This window comes from Theropithecus gelada, chromosome 11 (assembly GCF_003255815.1).
Source record: "Theropithecus gelada isolate Dixy chromosome 11, Tgel_1.0, whole genome shotgun sequence".
NCBI lineage: Eukaryota > Metazoa > Chordata > Mammalia > Primates > Cercopithecidae > Theropithecus > Theropithecus gelada.
In genome coordinates this window covers 7174110-7194469 of record NC_037679.1, presented here as the reverse complement: position 1 = coordinate 7194469, position 20360 = coordinate 7174110, and the positions used below count along the sequence as shown (strand labels likewise).

The 20360-nt window shown below is 38.3% G+C and overlaps 1 protein-coding gene, 1 non-coding gene and 1 pseudogene across 4 annotated transcripts in view; 1 reads left to right on the top strand and 2 right to left on the bottom strand.

Moving 5' to 3' along the window:
* The window catches only part of SENP1 (SUMO specific peptidase 1), a 62182-nt gene that overhangs the window by 16982 nt on the left and 24840 nt on the right, over nucleotides 1-20360 (top strand). For all 3 annotated transcript variants that reach the window (XM_025402548.1, XM_025402549.1, XM_025402547.1), the window contains exons 5-9: nucleotides 549-708; nucleotides 5693-5864; nucleotides 14235-14338; nucleotides 14421-14707; nucleotides 16997-17051. In XM_025402548.1, the coding sequence (XP_025258333.1) occupies nucleotides 549-708; nucleotides 5693-5864; nucleotides 14235-14338; nucleotides 14421-14707; nucleotides 16997-17051 (778 nt within the window). The remainder of the gene's footprint in view (nucleotides 1-548; nucleotides 709-5692; nucleotides 5865-14234; nucleotides 14339-14420; nucleotides 14708-16996; nucleotides 17052-20360) is intronic.
* LOC112634161 lies at nucleotides 4020-4379 on the bottom strand (annotated as a pseudogene).
* LOC112635646 lies at nucleotides 7712-7820 on the bottom strand. The gene has a single exon (XR_003121990.1). It is a non-coding gene; the product is annotated as a U6 spliceosomal RNA (small nuclear RNA).

Sequence of the window (20360 nt, the reverse complement as noted above, 5' to 3'; positions counted from 1 at the left end):
TATATGATGGGTCATTCCTTGCCATAAGCCAACCAGAATAAGCAGCAATTAGGTTGTCTCTGCTCTTTGAGAGAGTACCTGAGTCTTGAACATGGTAACTAAAAAGAAGAAAGTGACACTAGCTGCTTAGTAAGCAATAACTGTTGTTCATTTGAATTACAATTCTCATTGGCCCCCCACCTGCTTTCTTACTGGTCTGGCCTACCTTCTTTCAGGCCCAGGCCTGGGAGTGCTTGCAAGATATAGTTGGGGTAAAATGTTGACTTTTGGTGGACACCACGGAGTCACATTGATGCAGATAAGGCACATGGCTGTGGCAGGATTCAGCTCCTTCATCAATTTTCAGGTTAGTATGGCTGAATCAATTATAGTTTGTAGAAGCTCCCCTACTGCAGACTTTACTGGCAGTTGAGACTGGGATCTTTCTTCCATGAGAGACATGGTGATATGCCACATTACTTTGGAATACAATAGTTGGTCATGGTTGCAGTCATAAGGAGAACCACCTGTAGAATTTGTTTAATTTATTCAAACTTTTATTTTTTTAGATAATCCTTCCTCAGACAGTTTTCTTGGCTCAGGCGACTTAAGAACCTTTGGCCAGAGTGCAAATGGCCAATGGAGAAATTCTACTCCATCATCAAGCTCATCTTTACAAAAATCAAGAAACAGCCGAAGTCTTTACCTCGAAACCCGAAAGACCTCAAGGTTGGTATTTTGTCATCTTAGTTCTCAAGCCCTTCCTCAGATATAAGAGAAAGTGACTAAAAGGTAGATAGTTATTACATGGGGATTTTAAAAGAGTAACACCATCTTTGGACTTTAAACCTTAAGGATATGAACAAATCCATTTTACATTTTCAACTTCTCATTTACTTAGTGCTGAATTTTGATGATAGCTAAATTTTACTGGAAGAGAGAATTTTAAGTAAATCTTGGTGGATATGAGAATATTGGGACCCTTCAAGATCAGTATGGCTCTTGCAAATCTTAAAGTGAAAATCAGTCAATCTCTGCAATTTGAGCGGAAAGAAACACATTTTACAGCTGTCATGTGAGCAGAGACCTGACTTAAACTAAAGCAGTTCTCTACCTCATGACATTAGTCAAGTAGATCAAGCTACTTCTATATATTAGAAAATAAAGAGTCACAGGCCAGGCACGGTGACTCATGCCTGTAATCTTAGCACTTTGGGAGGCCGAAGCAGGTGGATCACCTGAGGTCAGAAGTTCCAGACTAGCCTGGCCAACATGGCAAAACCCCGTCTCCACTAAAAATACAAAAAAATTAGCCATGCATGGTGATGTGTGCCTGTAGTCCCAGCTACTCGGGAGGCTGAAGCAGGAGAATCGCTTGAACCTGGGAGGCAGAGGTTGCAGTGAGCTGAGATCATGCCACTGTAGCTGCAGCCTAGGTGTCAGAGTGACCTCGTCTCAAAAAACAAAAAAGATAGTCATAGAGAACTTTATCCTAGTTATTCCAACTTCATAAGCTCTACCTAACAAAACTTACATGGATTATTAAAGGCAGATGAAATTTGGCTTAGAAACTTTTTCCCTCAGGTATTTTATTATATTATTATTTATTATAGTATTTATTATATTAGTAAGTATCTCTTTTTAAAAATAGTATTTATGACTACTTAAATTCTGCCCTGGTGTATTTTAGGAATGTGGGATCATTTAATGTACTGTTTAGTTAAGTTTGAGCTTTGTGGTGTTGATAGAAGCCAACAAGATGGCTTTTATTTTATTATACACATGGACTCCAGGAACATGTGTCAGTACTCCCTGGGATCATGTTCCTCACTTAACTTTTAAAAAATTATACAGTAATTCACTCATACACTCACATTGTAGAAATCAATATGTTACCAACAAAGCTGAAGATCCCTTGACTGCTACCCACAATCCCAATCCCTTCTCCTTGGTGTGTTTCCTTCCAAACCTTTTCCTATACCTGTTTCTTTCTTACTGTTTCTTACTCATATATAGTATGATATATATGTTATGTATACTATTAAATGTATGATATTATTTTGTCTTCATTAAAGATTTTCTCTATGCATCATTTTGCAGGTGGCTTTTTTAATGCAATAAAGCCATACTGTTATTTAAAAAAAAATGTTATTACAGAAATAGTATAAATACTTTGGAAAAATTTAGAAAACATAGTTAAGAAAAATAAAAAATAAAAACATCATATTGCCACCAGCCTGAGATCAACTCTGTAATGTCTCAGTACATATCCTTCTACATACTTTACTTTTTTCCAAAATGAGTTCATAGTGTACATATTCTTTTGTAAATTTTATTTTATACCCTAAGTCATATTTAAATTTTCTCAGTTGACCCAGTTAGTTTGGTTTTGCATCTGGAAGTTATTGGCTTTGTCTCTTATAACTAGAACAGCCTCCTTTTTTTTTTTTTGAGACGGAGTCTCGCTCTGCAGTAGTGTGATCTCGGCTCACTGCAACCTCCGCCTCCTGGATTCAAGCGATTCTCCTGCCTCAGCCTCCTGAGTAGCTGGGACTACAGGTGCCCACCACCACGTCCAGCCAATTTTTGTATTTTTAGTAGAGACGGCATTTCACCATATTAGCAAGGCTAGTCTCGAACTCCTGACCTTGTGATCTACCTTCCTTGACTTCCCTTCCTGGGATTATAGGCATGAGCCACCATGCCCGACCTCAGCCTCCTTTTTTTAAATGACATGACTTTTCTGTATCATGTTCTACTTTTTGGATTTGACAGGTTGCTTCCACATGGTATCATTATTTTGTCAAAAAATCACCTGTATTTTTTATAAGCTAGGTTTTTGATGTGACTAAAACGTGATGCTGCGTTTATCACATTTGAAAAACAAACAGTATCTTGTTTTGGTTCTATTATTCATGATACTAGACTGACCTCTGGATTGAGGAACTGACAATCTGGTAGTTAATTGTACAATTAGGTTTTTCCCCTGTGACTTGAATGTAATCTAAATAATGTTACTTTGGCATTATATGAATGATGAATTTCACATCAGCCATCACCTAATAATTAATATCATTTGATAATACTTAACTGAATAGTTTTATTACGGTTAATGAAATAAGATTTTTCTAATTTTATCACTTCTACACTTCCTAATTGGCATTCTGATTGCATTTTTCCTTTGCTGGAGCTATTAGAGTCCCTGAAATGTGTTTCCTATGGGAAAGGCAGGATAAATGATTAGATTTTACTTTTTCATTACCAGTTTTCAAAGCAAGGTTTTTGTAAAATAGACACTTGATATGTTTCAAATGAATTTGTCTGTTCCTTTTTTAGTGTCATTATGGATTCAGTGTTTTGCAATCCACTATAATTGTTATACTTTTAATGCTCACATTCTCAGAAATTTGGCTAGTGGAAGCCCCTTAAGCTTGCTTCTCTGTCTGTTTGACCTTAGCTTATTGATTTTGGGTAACACCCTTGCTTTCTGGCATTGCAGGATGCCCTTGTACTGTTTCTTTAGAAGAGTAATATTTTATGTTAAAAAACATGCATAGGTGCACACATACTCTGGGAAACACAAATACAAAAGACATTGTGGAGAATCCATCATGTGTTTACCAAACAATTACACTGCCCTTGCCGTCTTTTCCTAGCTGCATCCACTCATCCTAAGAAAACAAGCCTGTTCCTAAAATTTTAAGTCCTCGCTCATTTCCCCATTCTTTTTTTTTTTTTTTTTTTTTTGAGAGAAGCAAGAATATGAGTTTAATTTAACGTCAACAATGACACTGTGTAACAGCACAGGGAAGAGGTAGTGGAGAGAGGTGGTCAGGCTTCCTGTTCTTAACCAGCCTTGATTTTAACAGCAGAGCCCCAGCAACCTAGAAGTGCCTCACCTAGCCTCTTAATGGAGTGGGAAGGGGCAGGGACTTGGAAATTAGAGGCTCAAAATGTAAAGAAGGCTGATGGCAAGCCTGAGGAGAGGCCTGGAAATGAGGGAAGGGCTGAGGGCTGTGAGGAGTCCTCACACGAAGACCCTAGTGCAGATCTTCAGCAGTGAACATGCCCCTGGCCCTGCGCAGGATGGAGTCCTTGGTGGCATCATATGGGTGCTCCTTGGAGGGGGTCTCCAGGACAGTGGGGATGGAGTGCTGGTGGGCGTCCAGGCCCTGCCGCACCGTTTCTGCTATGTACTGGTTGATGAGGATGATGCCGATGTCATCCTGGTTTAGAAATTGCCAGAAAGTGTCTTCGATCTCATGAATGGTTATATCCTTCTCCATCACCAGGAAATTGGGGTGGCAGTTCTTGTTAAGCTCCCCTATGCCGCCCAGCAGGAAACGAGTCACTGTGTCCTCGTCTCCCATCACTGTGATGAGCTTCCCTCTTTCCGCCATCCTCGCAGCCGGGCAGAGCTCACCCCAGAGCACCAGAAGCCACTCTCATTTCCCCATTCTTAACACATGTACAAACCCAAGAAGACTTAAAGAGAATTGTGCACTTTTTGATTTTCTTTAGATCTTGTCTGATTTGGATTCAGAACACATATAATGATTTTAAAGAGTTGATTTCATTGAATTTAGAATATTCAGCTGTGTTTCTGTAGTCTGAGTCTTGAAGAAAAAAGAAAATTTATTATGCTAAGAATAAGTACCTCAAACTTTCCAGGTAATGATAGATGAAAAAGAGCACATAGAAAAACTCAGAATTGGCTGGGTGCTGTGGCTCACACGTGTAATCCCAACACTTTAGGAGGTTGAGGCAGGCAGATCACCAGAGGTCAGGAGTTAAAGATCAGCCTAGCCAACATGGTGAAACCCCGTCTCTGCAAAAATTAAAAAATCAGCTGGTTGTGGCGGTGGGTGCCTGTAATCCCAGCTACTGGGGAGACTGAGGCGGGAGAATCACTTGAACCCAAGAAGTGGAGGTTGCCATGAGCCGAGATCGTGCCACTGCCCTCCAGTCTGTGTGATAGAGCAAGAATCCATCTCAAAAAAAAAAAAAAAAACCTCAAAATTAGTAAGCCTTGGATGTGAGACAGGGTTTTTGAGTTCACAATATTCTTCATGCCAATTTGCCAGTTCTTCCCCTTAGATGGTATAAAGAGACAAAAAATTCTTCAGAGGAAGTAAATAGGCCAGAAGGAGAATTTAATGACACAGCCTAATAGTTGTTTTTAATGAAGGATGGGAGCCCTCTGTTGGGCTTTAAGGAAATTTTAAAATTCAGTTTAAAAGCTTAGTTGAGAGGCTTCAGCCTTTATGCATTTTTACATATTTAATCTTAATTTCCTCCAATAGGCTGAGTATCGGGCACAGGGAATAATAGAAAATGAATTTTTTTTTTTTTTTAGCATACCTGGAACCCAGGTCTTTTGAAGACATCTAATCTGTTATGCTTTGTCATACCACAAAGCTATATTGTTCCTGACCAAAAGAAATTCTAGATTGTGGATCTAAAAATACAGTTTTAAGTATTTGATAATTTTGTGTTTTGACAATGTAAGATCTTTTAAGTGGCAGAACCTGATGCAGCATCCTTATATATCATTTATTCATTTATCGTATATTTCCCTCAAATGGTACCACCTATTGTTTTACCTGTTTTGTTTGGTTGGTTTTATATTTTGAAAGTGAAAATAATCACTAGATTAGATTTATTTTACTTATTGTCTGTTCTTATCTTTCTTACAAACTCTTTTTTTTTTTAGTGGATTATCAAACATTTTTGCGGGAAAGTCAAACCATCACTGCCATGTATCTGCATATGAAAAATCTTTCCCTATTAAACCTGTTCCAAGTCCGTCTTGGAGTGGTTCATGTCGTCGAAGCCTTTTGAGCCCCAAGAAAACTCAGAGGCGACATGTTAGTACAGCAGAAGAGGTAAGGAAAACCTGTGACAAAAGCTACTAAAAGTTAGGATCTTTCCCTACATTGAGCCGTTTGCTCCCTATTAATAATTAGATGTTTAAGAACCATTCTATTTTATCCTTCCTGTGCTTTTTCTGTCTGAATTACTCTTTTTGAGTATTATCATCTATTCTAAAGAGATTAAAGAGATGTTTTATCAGGACTTCATTATTTGTCTTACTTTTATATTTACTATTCCTGCTGTACAACTGACTTGACTTAATCTTTAGTGTTGCCTGAATGGTTTCTCATACATCAAACTCTCTCTCTCTTTGATCTTTGCTAGACCCTTCCTAAACCCTTGTCTTCTGTGGAAAAACTGTTAGTCTTCCTCAGCAGTTTTTGATAAAATTTGATTTTGGTCCAGGTGAGGCAGCTCACGCTTATGATCCCAGCACTGTGGGAGGCCAAGGCAGGTGGATCACTTTAGCCCAGGAGTTCGAGACCAGCCTGGGCAATATGGAGAAACCCTGCTCTACAAAAAATATAAAAATTAGGCAGGCTTGGTGACTCATGCCTGTACTCCTAGCTACTGGAGAGGCTGACGTGGGAGGATTGCTTGAGCCCAGGAGGTTAAGGCTGCAGTGATCTGTGATTGTGTCACTGCACTCCACCCTGGGCATCAGAGTGAGACCCATCTCAAAAAAAATTTTTTTGTTTTAATTTGATGAAATACCTGTTCTTACTAGGAACAATTTTTCTTCAATATAAGAGAAAAATCAAGAAGCTAGTTAAACAATTTATATCCTTTTATTATGAGTAAGACCTTTTTTGAAGTTACAGACTCCTGAAAAGAAAGATGTTCTGTTGACACTTGGGTTGTTATATTCATTCAGTAAACCTAAAAGAAAAGTCAATTTCATGAATATAATATAGCATATAATTCGCATGACAGAATGTGTGCACATGTCTGTTAGATTACATATTTAATGTACGTCTAATTGCTATGGTTGCTTGGAGATACAAATGAATAATAATTACCTTACATTTAAATAGCATTAGTGCTTCCAGTGTATTTTCCATGTGTATTATTGTTTTTAATCCTTTTAACTCAGCAAAATAGGTAGAGATGAGGTAATAGTCATGTTTTACAGATTTGGAAAATAGGAGTCATAGGTTACATGACTAGTAAATGGCAGGCCTAGAACCGAGAACTTCTGAGGAGGTTTGGTCAAGTATGTTTTCTGTTGTCCAACACAGCAATATGGTTCTTGCCCAATGAAGCTTACTGAGTATGGAGTCAAGAATACAGCATTACATGCTAAATAATTACATAATTTGGTAATCAGTGATCTCTTAGGTGTCAAAACTTGATTATTTGTGATATGGTTAGTAAAAATCCTGTTCATATTTTTGGTTTAAAGTTTGTATTGAATCTAAAATGTTTGGCTGGGCACGGTGGCTTATGCTTGCAATCCCAGCACTTTGGGAAGCCAAGGCAGGAGGATTGCTTGAGGCCAGGAGTTTGAGACCAGCCTAGGCAACATAGTGAGATCCTGTCTCTACAAAATAAATTAGCTGGGCATGGTGGCAGGTGCCTGTAGTTCCAGCTGCTCAGGAGGCTGAAGGAGGAAGATCATTTGAGCCCAGGATTTCAAGGCTGCGGTAAGCTGTGATTGTGCCACTGCACTGCAGCCAGGGTGACAGAGCAAGACACTGTCTCAAAAAAAAAAAAAAAACAGAAAAAACCAACATTCAAGTGGAGCGTGGCAGAACTACTAAGTCATTTAGCAGGGTAAGGGATAGACAAGAAACCGGCAACATTTGCCTTTGGTGGTAAAGCTGAACAACAATGATAAAAAGGAGATTTTTTAAAAAATAAACATTTTTTTTTTTTCATTACACAAATTTTCATGTCATCTTTGTACAGGGACCATGCTAATCTTTATATTGTTCCAGTCTTAGTATATGTGCTCCTAAAGTGAGCCCAAGATTTATTTTTCATTATACCTTTTATGCTATTGAATTTTATATTATATTTAAATTATTTTATGCATAAATAATTACTGGAGTTGTGGGGTCTGTGATTATGCTGGAGTCTAGACAGCCTAAAGGGTACAGAGAGACTTTGTGGAGGAGACAGCAGCAGCATGACAGCTGGGTACAGGGCTCCTAACCCTCCCCTGCCCCATGTTTCTGTTGCTTAGTCTCACCAGGATCCTTTAGTTCTGTGTTCATTGTAAGTTTGCCATTCACCCACCAGCTCTGTGGACTGTTCAGCCTTTCTTCCTTTTGCCTCCTCTGCCAGCCTGAGGACTGGGGGTTGCTTGGGCAATTTTACCCTTCCAAACAGCCCTCCAGGCCACTAGTCGGGTCAATGGAGAACATGAAGCTGGAGTTTGCCTTCCTCCTGTAGTTCAAAGAAGAAGCTAAGAATCTAATCTATGAAACAAGTGATGCAGGAAATTTTGCCTGTTTTTAGTTCTATGTTCTCCTAGTATGAAAGTTGAGCCACCTGTACTACAGAATAAGCCATATAACATGAGTAATACAAAATATTGGGCCAAACTTTATTATCAAACTTTCAACAAATTTATTTAGATGTTTATTTTTGGATATTACAAATAATTCAGATATAATACTTTTTAACCCTGGGACTAAATTTATTGATGGGAACTTACAAACTGGATGAAAAGTCACTTTCCATGAAACGTTGGGATCTTCAACAGAGGTACATTTGGTTATGTTAGAGGAAGATGTATTAACCTTAATGCCGGATTTGTCCGTCAACTTCAGGAATATGAAGTCTTCTACAAAATTAACAATTAAGATGATGTCACCACTGCACTGCTCAGTCTTGCAACAGAGGTTTGAAGAGAACACATGAAGAAGAATTTAGGTATATGCAAGCAGTGGCTGTGCAGAATGGCTGACTCAAGAGGCAACATCAAAAAGCTGTGCTATTCAGTAGGGTAATGGCTAGCCACCAGCACTGTTTAAATTAATTCAAATTCAAATTTAAAATTCGGTTGCTCAGTGACACTAGCCACATTTTAAGTATTCATTAGCCACATGTAGCTAGTGGTTACCATATTAGACAGGGCAAATATAGAACATTTCTATTATTACAGAAATTTCTGTTAGACAGTGCTGTTATAGAGGATATAAAGTTCTGTTTGGAAAAGAGAAAATACTTGTGACAATAAAAATGTAAAATGGCAAAAACACAAGTAGTTTCTTTTCATTTACATGTTGCTTCTAGATATGCTTCTTTGCAAATTATTGAGCAACGTTTTAAGATACTGGACTTTTGTAATAGGTGACAGTGATGGTTTTATACTTTTCTTAGAAATGCTTTACAGTTTTGTCATAAGTCAAGCATTTGGGACTCAGAAAAATTATTGAAATTTGCACTTTTCATATTTTATATGGTATAAAGTTATTACTTTAAACAAAATGAAAATTAGGGGGAGCATTTATAAAGTTATTGGGGGTAATTTATAACAAAACAGTTTATCAGTGTCCTAAAATTTATTTGTGCTCTCTATTAAAGTTTTATAATTTTACAGTTCTTTTATGATGGAGCCTTTTTTTTTTTTAAATTATACTTTAAGTTCTAGGGTACATGTGGATAATGTGCAGGTTTGTTACATATGTATACCTGTGCCATGTTGGCGTGTGCACCCATCAACTCGTCAGCACCCATTATGATGGAGCCTTTTATAGAAACATCACCTAACTGCAGGACTCTGTCCCTTTTAAAAAATATAATTCAGCACCTTAATTAATTATTTTTATACTTCAAAACACTCGTCTTAGTATTTTTTCAGGTTTTAAAATGTAACATTAGCTAGCTTCTTTAACTTTATCATGCTATGCAATTATTGCTTCCTTTCCTCTTAAGATCCTAATTTTCTTTTTTTATTTGAGACAGAGTATTGCTCTCTTGCCCAAGCTGGAGTACAGTGGCGCAATCTTGGCTCACTGCAACCGCCGCCTCCAGGGTTCAAGCGATTCTCCTGCCTCAGCCTCCTGAGTAGTTGGGACTACAGGCGGGCACCACCACGCCCGGCTAATTTTTTGTATTTTTAGTAGAGATGGAGTTTCACCATGTTAGCCAGGATGGTCTCGATCTACTGACCTCATGATCCACCCGCCTCGGCCTCCCAAAGTGCTGGTATTACAGGAGTGAGCCACTGCACCCAGCCCCTAATTTTCTTATTCAGTAAAGAACAGTTAGGGCTTTTTAAAATTTTAATTTATTTTATTTTATTTTATGAAATAGAGTCTCAGTGTGTCACCCAGGCTGGAATGCAGTGGCGCAATCACAGCTCACTGCCGCCTCAACTTCCTGGCTCAAGTGATTCTCCCTCTTTTGCCTTCTGAGTAGCTGCAACTACAGACACACGCCAGTATGCAGCTAATTTTTAAAATTTTTTGACGTAGAAACAGGGTCTCACTTTGTTGCCCAGGCTGGTCTCAAACTCCTGGGCTCAAGCCTTGACTTCCCAAAGAGTTGGGATTATAAGTGTGAGCCACTGTGCTTAACAAAAAGAACAAAAAACAGTTTAACAAGTAATTTAACAGAGAAAGATGTTTTCTTTTACTGATAGTACTAGATGGTCCAAAAAAGATTTTTGTTTAAAGTTTTAGGTAACTTTCATTTTGGCAAAGCGAAAAAAGTTACATGTGTTATTTTGGGAAAGGAAGAAATAAGATTGTCACTGTTTGCTGACAACATGATCTTATATATAGAAAACCCTACAGATGCCACCAAAAAACTGTTCAAACTATTAAATGAATACAGTGTATATATGTGTGTATATATATAGTATATGTATATATGTGTATGTGTGTGTATATATATGTGTGTATATATATAACCCTACAGACTCCACCAAAAAACTGTTAGAACTATTAAATGAATACAGTATAGTTGTAGGATACAAAACAACACACAGAAATTAGTAGTGTTTCTATGCACTGTTACCCATGAACTGTGCAAAAAAGAAATCAAGAGAACAATCCCATTTACAATAGCTACAAAAAAAAAATCAAATTTAACCAAGGAATTAAAAGACCTATATACTGAAAAACATACATTGTTGAAAGAAATTGAAGATACAATTAAATGGAAAACTATTCTGTGTTCATGGATTGGAAGAATTAATATTGTTTAAATGGCCATACTACTCAAAGCAATCTGCAGATTCAGTGCAATCCCTATCAAAATTTCAATGTTATTTTTCATAGAAAAAAATGGTAAAATTCATGTGAAACCATATAAATCCCTGAATAGCCAAGGCAATTATGAGCAGAAAGAACAAAAAAGAAGCTACCACACTAGCTGATTTCAAACTATACTACCAAGCTATACTAATTAAAACGGCATGGTATTAGAAATAGACATCAGCCAATGAAACAGAATAGGAAACCTAGAAATGAACCCGTTATGCCTGTCATGGCGGGGGGAGGGGGGAGGGATAGCATTAGGAGATATACCCAATGTAAGTGACGAGTTAACAGGTGCAGCACACCAACATCGCACATGTATACATATGTAACCTGCATGTTGTGCACATGTACCCTAGAACTTAAAGTATAATTTTTAAAAAAAATGAACCTGTTATATAGCTAGTTAACTGATTTTTGACAAAGGTGCCAAGACTACACAAAGGGAAAGGACAGTCTCTTCACTAAATGGTATTGGGAAAATTGTATTTCCATAGAATGAAATTAGGTCCTTAAACCATATACAAAAATCAACTAAAAATGGAATAAAGACTTTAAGACTAGAAACTCTAAAACTGCTAGAAGAAAATGGGAAAAACTACACAACAGTGGTCTTGGCACTGATTTTTTTGGATTTGCATGCAAAGTCACAGACAACAAAAGCAAAAGTAGGCAAATGTGAGTACATCAAACTAAAAAGCAAAGGAAACAATTAACAGTGTACAGAGACAACCTACAGATTGGAAGAAAATATTTGCATCCATTCTATAAGGGGTTGATACCCAAAATATATAAGGAGCTCAACTCAATACCAAGAAAACAAAACTGTTAAAACATAGGCAAGACATTATCCTAGGCAAACTGATGCAGAAACAAAACCAAATACCGCATGTTCTCACTTATAAGTGGGAGCTAAATATTGGGTACAAATGGACATAAAGATGGGAGTGGTAGACCCTGGGGACTACAAGACGAGAGAGTGGGAGGAGACCAAGGGTTAAAAAAATACATACTGGTAGCTGGGTGCTGTGGCTCATGCCTTTAGTCCCAGCACTTTGGGAGGCTGAGGCGGGCAGATCACGAGGTCAGGAGATTGAGACCATTATGGCCAACATGGTGAAACACCATCTCTACTAAAAATACAAAAAAAAATTGGCTGGGCGTGGTGGTGCACACCTGTAGTCCCAGCTACTCAGGAGGCTGAGGCAGGAGAATGGCTTGAACCAGGGAGGCGGAAGTTGCCACGAGCCGAGATTGTGCCACTGCACTCCAACCTGATGACAGAGACTCCGTCTCAAAACAAAACACACACACACAAAAAAAAACCCCTACATATTGGGTGCTGTGGCTCATGTCTGTAATCCCAGCACTTTGGGAGGCCAAGGTGGGCAGATCACTTGAAGTTAGGAGTTCGAGACCAGCCTGGCCAACATGGTGAAACCCTGTCTGTACTAAAAATTAAAAAGCCGGGGTGTGGTGGCGTGCACCTATAGTCCCAGCTATTCCAGAGGCTGAGGCAGGGGAATCACTCGAACCCGGCAGGTGGAGGTTGCAGTGAGCCGAGATGGCGCCCCGGCACTCCAGCCTGGGCTGGTCAAGAGATCAAGACCATCCTGGCTAACACGGTGAAACCCCGTCTCTACTAAAAACACAAAAAATTAGCCAGGCATGGTGGCGGGCACCTGTAGTCCCAGCACATATTGAAATATCACGGTACAAGATGCCGCTAACCCTGACATAATGTTTAAAATTATTTTGTGAGGATTGGTGGTTGTATTAAACTGTATATAAGATTAAAAATAAATTGCCAGGGCATATTACTAAGTGCTAGTGAACACAGCCCATTGAGTCATGGGACCTGTATAGAATTGATGCTTTGCCAGAGTTATAAGTTCTTATATAATCTGGTTCTCTGTCAGGTGATCTCATTTCTTCCTACTCTTCTGATTCACATGGACCTTACTGTTTTTGGAACGCATTAAGCACCTTCCCCTCTCAGGGCTTGGCATTTGTTGTTCCTCTATTTGGAATATTCTTTTATATGTTTCTAGGACTGACTTCTTCCCTTGGCTTTAGGTTTCTGCGGAAATACCACCTTTTTAAGAGAAATCTTACCTGTTCCTGCTGCTCTCCTTCCATAACTTTCCATTCTCTTACTCTTTAATTTTCTGCATTCTACCTGACTAATTTTTTGTTTAATTCCTTTCACTGCAATATAATCTCCATAAATACAGGAACTTTATTTTATTCGATGCATTCATTATCTTTAGTGACTGGAGCATAGTAGGTGTGCATGACAATGAATGAATGTTATGAAGTATATGGTTTTCCCTAAATGTAGTATTGGGGCTTAAAGGAAAAATAAATAAATAAATGTTGGAGATGAAAATTGTCTCTGGAAAGTAACTGCACTTAAATAAAATAGGAAACTGTTGGCAAGATATTCCACTCTGTTTTGGACTATTCTGGTTACTTCCTTGTGATTTTTCTAACAGGTTTCAGGAATCAAGGGATTTGTTGGAATCCTAATTTAGAGGCCCTTTATTTCTGGGACTCTTTTTTGACTCAGAAGTGATTACCTGCTGCCTTTCTGGTTTTATAGCCTATAGCTTCTCTGCACTATTATTTAAATATATGTTCCATAATTTTTCAAAGTATATTATCTGGTATTTACTCAACCTCTCTTTTACACATTTGATAATTATATATATATATATATATTTCTTTTTCTTTTTCTTTTTTTTTTTTTTTTGAGATGGAGTCTTGCTCTGCCCCCGGGCTGGAGTGTAGTGGCACGATCTTCGCTCACTGCAACCTTCGCCTTCCAGGTTCAAGTGATTATCCTGCCTCAGCCTCCCCAGTAGCTGGGACCACAGGCATGTGCCACTACAGCCAGTTTTTTTTAGTTTTTCTTTTGTAGAGTTGGGGTCTCACTATGTTGACTGGGCTGGTTTTGAACTTCTAGCCTCAAATGATCCTCCCCGCTTGTCCTCCCAAAATGCTGGAATTACAGGCATGAGCCACTGTGTCAGGCCCGTAATTCTTAATTATCTTAAGGATTCTGCCTGAGCTTTGGCAGAGCTAGGATTCCATTTACATGCTGGTTTGAGAAGTACTTGCCTTATTGCATGTGTTTAAACTGTTTTTTTGTTTGTTTGTTTGTTTTTATAGACAGTTCAAGAAGAAGAAAGAGAGATTTACAGACAGCTGCTACAGATGGTCACAGGGAAACAGTTTTCTGTAGCCAAACCTACCACACATTTTCCTTTACACCTGTGAGTCACAGAAGCATATTTCAGATGAATTTAATTCTACAATTTATTATTTGATATTGAAACAATATTCTTCTCTTGCTAGGTCTCGATGTCTTAGTTCCAGTAAAAATACTTTGAAAGACTCACTATTTAAGAATGGAAACTCTTGTGCATCTCAGATCATTGGCTCTGATACTTCATCATCTGGATCTGCCAGCATTTTAACTAACCAGGAACAGCTGTCCCACAGTGTATATTCCCTCTCTTCTTATACCCCAGATGTTGTTGCATTTGGATCCAAAGATTCTGATACTCTTCATCAACCCCATCATCACCACTCTGTTCCACATCAGCCAGATAACTTAGCAGCTTCAAATACACAATCTGAAGGTAAACATGGTATCATATAACTACATTTTTAGTCCTAATAGCCAATTAACTGTTTATTAGCTCTATTACAGGCAACATTGTAATATACATATAAATAAACATACACAGTTTGAGCATACCGAATCTGGAATAAATCTGTTTTTATTTAAACAATTAACTTCCTAAGTAGAGGCTAGAGTCAGAGTATATATATTCAGCCCAATTGCTTCAGCACTTTCTCTGTTTCTATGACTTTACAGTGGTAAGTAAGAATTCTGAAGTTGTAGGAGTTTTGAAACATCACATAAATATTGAAGCTTAAGTACTTAGGTTTGTGCGTTTTAGAATGATTGTCAGCATTGGAAACAAAAAGCTTTCTACCTGATTTTCAACTAACTGAAATATTCACTCTCTGCATTCCAGTTAATTAAGGTTTTTTTGTGATAGATTTCTTTGTTTCCTTAATTTTCCCCTTCTTTAGGTATGTATTATGTATCAATTTATGGTATGTACTTAGGTATGTAACTTAAAACAAGTTTTAGGTTAAATGGTTAAACATCAGGGATTTTTTTGATAGATGGAGCACTAATCGTTCCCCTCCTTTCTCAGGTTGTTTGAGTTTTGTTTTTTTTATCTACTTGTCACTTTATGGGAATTCTCACTCAGGATTAAACTTTTTGGCAGCATCATTATATAGCTACATATATCCATGAAGACTCTTGTTATATTTTGTGAGGTGATATACTGAGAACTGTAAAGGAAAAAAAAAAAGCCAAAAAAACCAAACTCCTTTAACCTCAGAAACATACATTGTGTTGCAGATATTATACAACTAAATTGAAACAAATATACTACATTGCACTGTTTAATTACTTTCCTTGTACCATTTAATAAATACTCTGAGGATCTAATCATAGCACTTTAGAAGAACATGATTCCTGCCTTTGAGTAGTATTCAACAGAGAAAATACATAATAGAATGATAAAATTTGTACTTTTTAGATACCTCCTGGGGTGATATTTCCTTCCCTGTCCCCCTTCCCTCCTTCTTCCAGTTTCCTTCCCTCTTCCTTTCCTCCACCCCTTTCCTCCTTTCACCTAATTCAGTCTCATTGTAGATCATGAACTACAGTAGTTCCCCCTTATCTGTGGGGGGAGGATATGTTCCAAGACCCACCCCCAGCCAGTGGGTGCTTGAAACCATGGAGAGTATACTATATATACTATACCCTATACACATAATATACATACATACTTTTGATTATAAATTAGGTGCAGTAAGAGATCAACAATAATAACTAATAATAGAAAAATTATAACAATACACTATAATGAAAATGTTACTTTTTTCTTATTAAATCAAGAACTTTCACACTTTCACTTAAAGGAAGTAGGTTTTTGTTTTGTTTTTTTTTTTTTGAGACTGAGTGTCACTCTGTCGCTCAGGCTGGAGTACAGTGGGACCACCTTGGTTCACTGCAACCTCCATCTCCTGGGTTCAAGTGCTACTCCTGCCTCAACCTCTTGAGTAGCTGGGATTACAGGTGTGAGCCATCATGCCCAGCTAATTTTTGTATTCTTAGCAGAGACGGGGTTTCACCATGTTGGCCAGGCTGGGGAAGCACTTTTTACACCTTCTCTTTGGCATACCTGAATTGCCAGCATCATTACTTTTGCCTTTTGGGGACGTTATTAAGTAAGGATTACTGAACACAAGCACTGCTATACTGAGACTGATGACTGAGGTGACAACTAAATGACAGGTGGTGCATACAATGTGGATATGCTGGACAAAGGGATGATTTCATGCCTGAAATAGAGCTGGATAGAGATTTTTATCACATTACTTGGAATGGCATGCAATTTAAAATTTACTAATTATTTCTGGAATTTTCCATTTAATATATTTGTACCATGATTAACTACGAGTAACTGAAACCATAGAAACCAAAATTGCAGATGGAGGACTACCATGAAGACTTTTAAGGAATCCTGCCATTTTCTTGTTCTCCTGAAACAGACAGGAAGCACAGGGAGCAAGTGCAGCCTAGGAGTAGATGCTGAAGGGCCAATATGCTTGTATTTCCCAGGGACTTTCTTATTTGTGAAGCAAGTTCTTCACAAAGACCTATTTCTGTTCTCAGTGACAATGTACTTACCTCTCTTTCTCTCCCATCTGACCTTTGTTCTTATGTTATTTTTGTGGAAATAGAATACAGCAAAGTATGGAAACTTAAACTAAGATATCTAGAAAGTATAACTTTGTGGAGTTTTATCACTAATGAAATGCTCTTGTGTTTCTTTATTTAGGATCAGACTCTGTGATTTTACTGAAAGTGAAAGATTGCCAGACTCCAACTCCCAGGTAAACTTTGGAAAAAGCTTGTTCTTTATTAATTAATTAATTAATTTTTTTGAGACGGAGCCTCGCTCTGTCACCCAGGCTGGAGTATAGTGGTGCAATCTTGGTTCACTGCAACCTCCACCTCCCTCATTCAAGCGATTCTTCTGCCTCAGCCTCCCAAGTAGCTGGGATTACAGGCTCACGCCACCACGCCCAGCTAATTTTTGTATTTTTAGTAGAGATGGGGTTTTGCTGTGTAGGCCAGGCTGGTCTCGAACTCCTGACCTCAAGTGATCCACCCGCCTCGGCCTCCCAAAGTTCTGGGATTACAGGTGTGAGCCTATGCCTGGCCTAAAAGTTTGTTCTTAACATATTGTTTTGCCTTTCTTTAATCACAACTTTTTCACTAAAAGTTACACAATGTAAAACTACCTCAATTCAGACCTCTGTCACATATTACTTGAATTATTTCAGTGGCTTTATAATTGTTCTTCCTTCAGCCTCTATTTTGTTCTTCATTCCATCTTCCACCATACCATGTTCTTGAAACAATTCTTCTGCCTTGCTCTTTTTTCATTTGTTTTTGTTTTTGTTTTGAGACAGGGTCTTGCTCTGTCACCTAGGCAGGAGTGCAGTATGGCACAATCATGGCTCACTGCAGCCTTGAACTCCTGGGCTCAAGCGATTCTCCTGCCTCAGCCTCCTCGGTAGCTGGGACCATAGATGCGTGCCACCTTACTTGGCTAATTTTTAAATTTTTCTTTTGTAGAGACGGGATCTCGCTATGTTGACCAGGCTGGTTTTGCACTCCTAGCCTCAAGCGATCCTCCTGACTTGGCCTTCCAAAGTGTTGGGATCATAGGTGTGAGCCACTGCACCTGGTCTACTTTGTTCTTTAGTCCATCTTCCATACTGCAGTCAGAGTGATCTTTCAGAATATGTGTCTGATCATTCATTAAAGGAGTTTAATGATTATTTGTTAACCTCCTTCAAGGGTGGTTTATTAGACATCGAATTAAGCCAGGCTCCTTACTATGCACTTACAAAGCACTTCTTTCACAAGCCTCACTTTCTCACTTTAACAAGTATTTACCGAGAGCCTACTGTGTGCCAGGTACTAGTATAAATATTGAGGATAATAGTGAACAATGTGAAGTCCCTATTCTCAAGAAGCTTGCATTCTACTTGAGGGGAAGGATGAAGGACAGATAGTGAACAAATAAACAAACGTATATGCCTTGAAGTGATAAGTGCTATGAAGAAAATTGAAGCAGGGTAGTATATAGAGTAGGATTGGGAAGATACTATTTGTATAGGGTGGTCATGGAAAGTCTCTGATCAAGTGACTTGAGCAGAGACATGATGGAGGTAAGAGGGAGCCATATGGAAATATGGGACTCTTTCATGTGTTTTTATAAGCTGGACTATTTTCAGTTTGTAAATACAGTAAGCATTTCTTGCCTTCACATTCAGTGTTCTTTTTGCCTGGAATGTCCTCCATACCTCAACTTTGTCTGTCAGTAGTGTTTTATCTTTCAGGTCTCAATTCACATGTGAACTTCTGCATGAAACTTTACTTATCTGGAGGTATCAAATACTTCTTGCTGTGTGATCCAGTAGGTTACTATGATTGGTGTGCCTTTGCCATATATGGCTTTGGGAATTCAGTTGCTAGGATGAGAATAACATCAGTTTTCTATTGAGAAGATTAAGGGTAATGAAATATTCTTTCTCATCTTAGTTGCCCTACTTCTTTGCAGCTCCCCCATGTGTTCTAAGCTTTAAATATTTCTTAAAATTCTCTATTTGTTAAGTCTTTGGGGGAGACTTCATAGTTTAGATTCTTTATTTCTTATATCTTTTTTTGGAGTCAGATCTGCCTTCTGATTTTGGGTTGGAAAAGGCTTCATGTAGCTTTGGACAACTTACTCTTCTGAACCTCAGTTTCCTTATCAATAAAATGCCAGTATTGATACCTTACACTTAATCGTGAAGATTAACTTACAAATAAAACACTTATTTTTATATGTGCTTCATGTGAAATGCCACAAGATGTGTGCAGCTTTCTTGGGAAGAAGTTGATCTCTCAGGTAAAGAGTTGATCTCAGTTCCTTAATGGTTCTTTACTAAAACTGCCTTTCATTTACGGAGGATTTCTCCTAGTGATGACTAAAGAATGAGTTGACAGGAAAAATGGTCTGTAGGGTAGGGCTGTTTGAGTGATGCTCTTTGTCAAAGTTGGAGCCTACTCTGCTGATGCTTGGTTTATTGGCTCTCTACTCTTAATTCTCCACTACTGCCTCCCAGTTAAGTTCCAGTAATGAAGATCTGCTTTTATTTCCCAGAATATGCTATGCTGTGTCATGCCTCTTTGCCGTTATACTTTCTGTTTGTTCTGTCTGGATGTCCCTTTGTCTCTCTGTCTACTTGATAAGCTCTTATTTTGCTTTCTTTTCTTTTCTTTTCTTTTCTTTTCTTTTCTTTTCTTTTCTTTTCTTTTCTTTTCTTTTCTTTTCTTTCTTTCTTTCTCTCTTTCTCTCTTTCTCTCTTTCTCTCTTTCTTGTGTGTGTGTGACAGAGTCTTGCTCTATCACCCAGGCTGGAGTGCAGTGGCACAGTCTCTGCTCACTGCAACCTCTGCCTCCTGGGTTCAAGCAATTCTCGTGCCTTACCCTCCAGGGTAGCTGGGATTACAGGCACATGCCACCACACCCAGCTAATTTTTGTGTTTTTAGTAGAGATTGGGTTTCACCATGTTGGCCAATCTGGTTTTGAACTCCTGACCTCCAGTGTTCCACCCACCTTGGCCTCCCAAAGTGCTGGAATTACAGGCATGAGCCACCATGCCTGGCCTTAATTTTGCTTTTCAAAATCTCACCCAGGTGTTACTTTTTTTTCTCAGAAGATTTCTTTGACTTCGCCAGATAACATTAGTTTTTCTTTCCATCCTTCTACCTTGTTTGTTACGAATACCTTTGTACCTGTCACCCATTGCTGGTCATGGTGCTTGGCATATGATGGGTGCTTAGTAAATAAATCTTTGTTAGATAAATGAATTTCCTAGGTAGGCTGAAGTGCTCTCTTGAGTAGCCCAAGTACTCATTTCCCCCCGGCTTTTTTTTTTAATGCTTTGATCTATTGAAAGGCACAGTCGAAAGAATACAGTCTTTGGAATTGGACAGATAAGACTTCTAATCCTGGCTTTTCAAGATAAATAATCATTTTGAACCTCCTTTTTCATTTCTGTACAGTATGAGTAATAATTCTTTTTTATATATTATGTTGAGGTGTAAATAATATGGGCATTTTCATTAGGCTTAACTAATACATA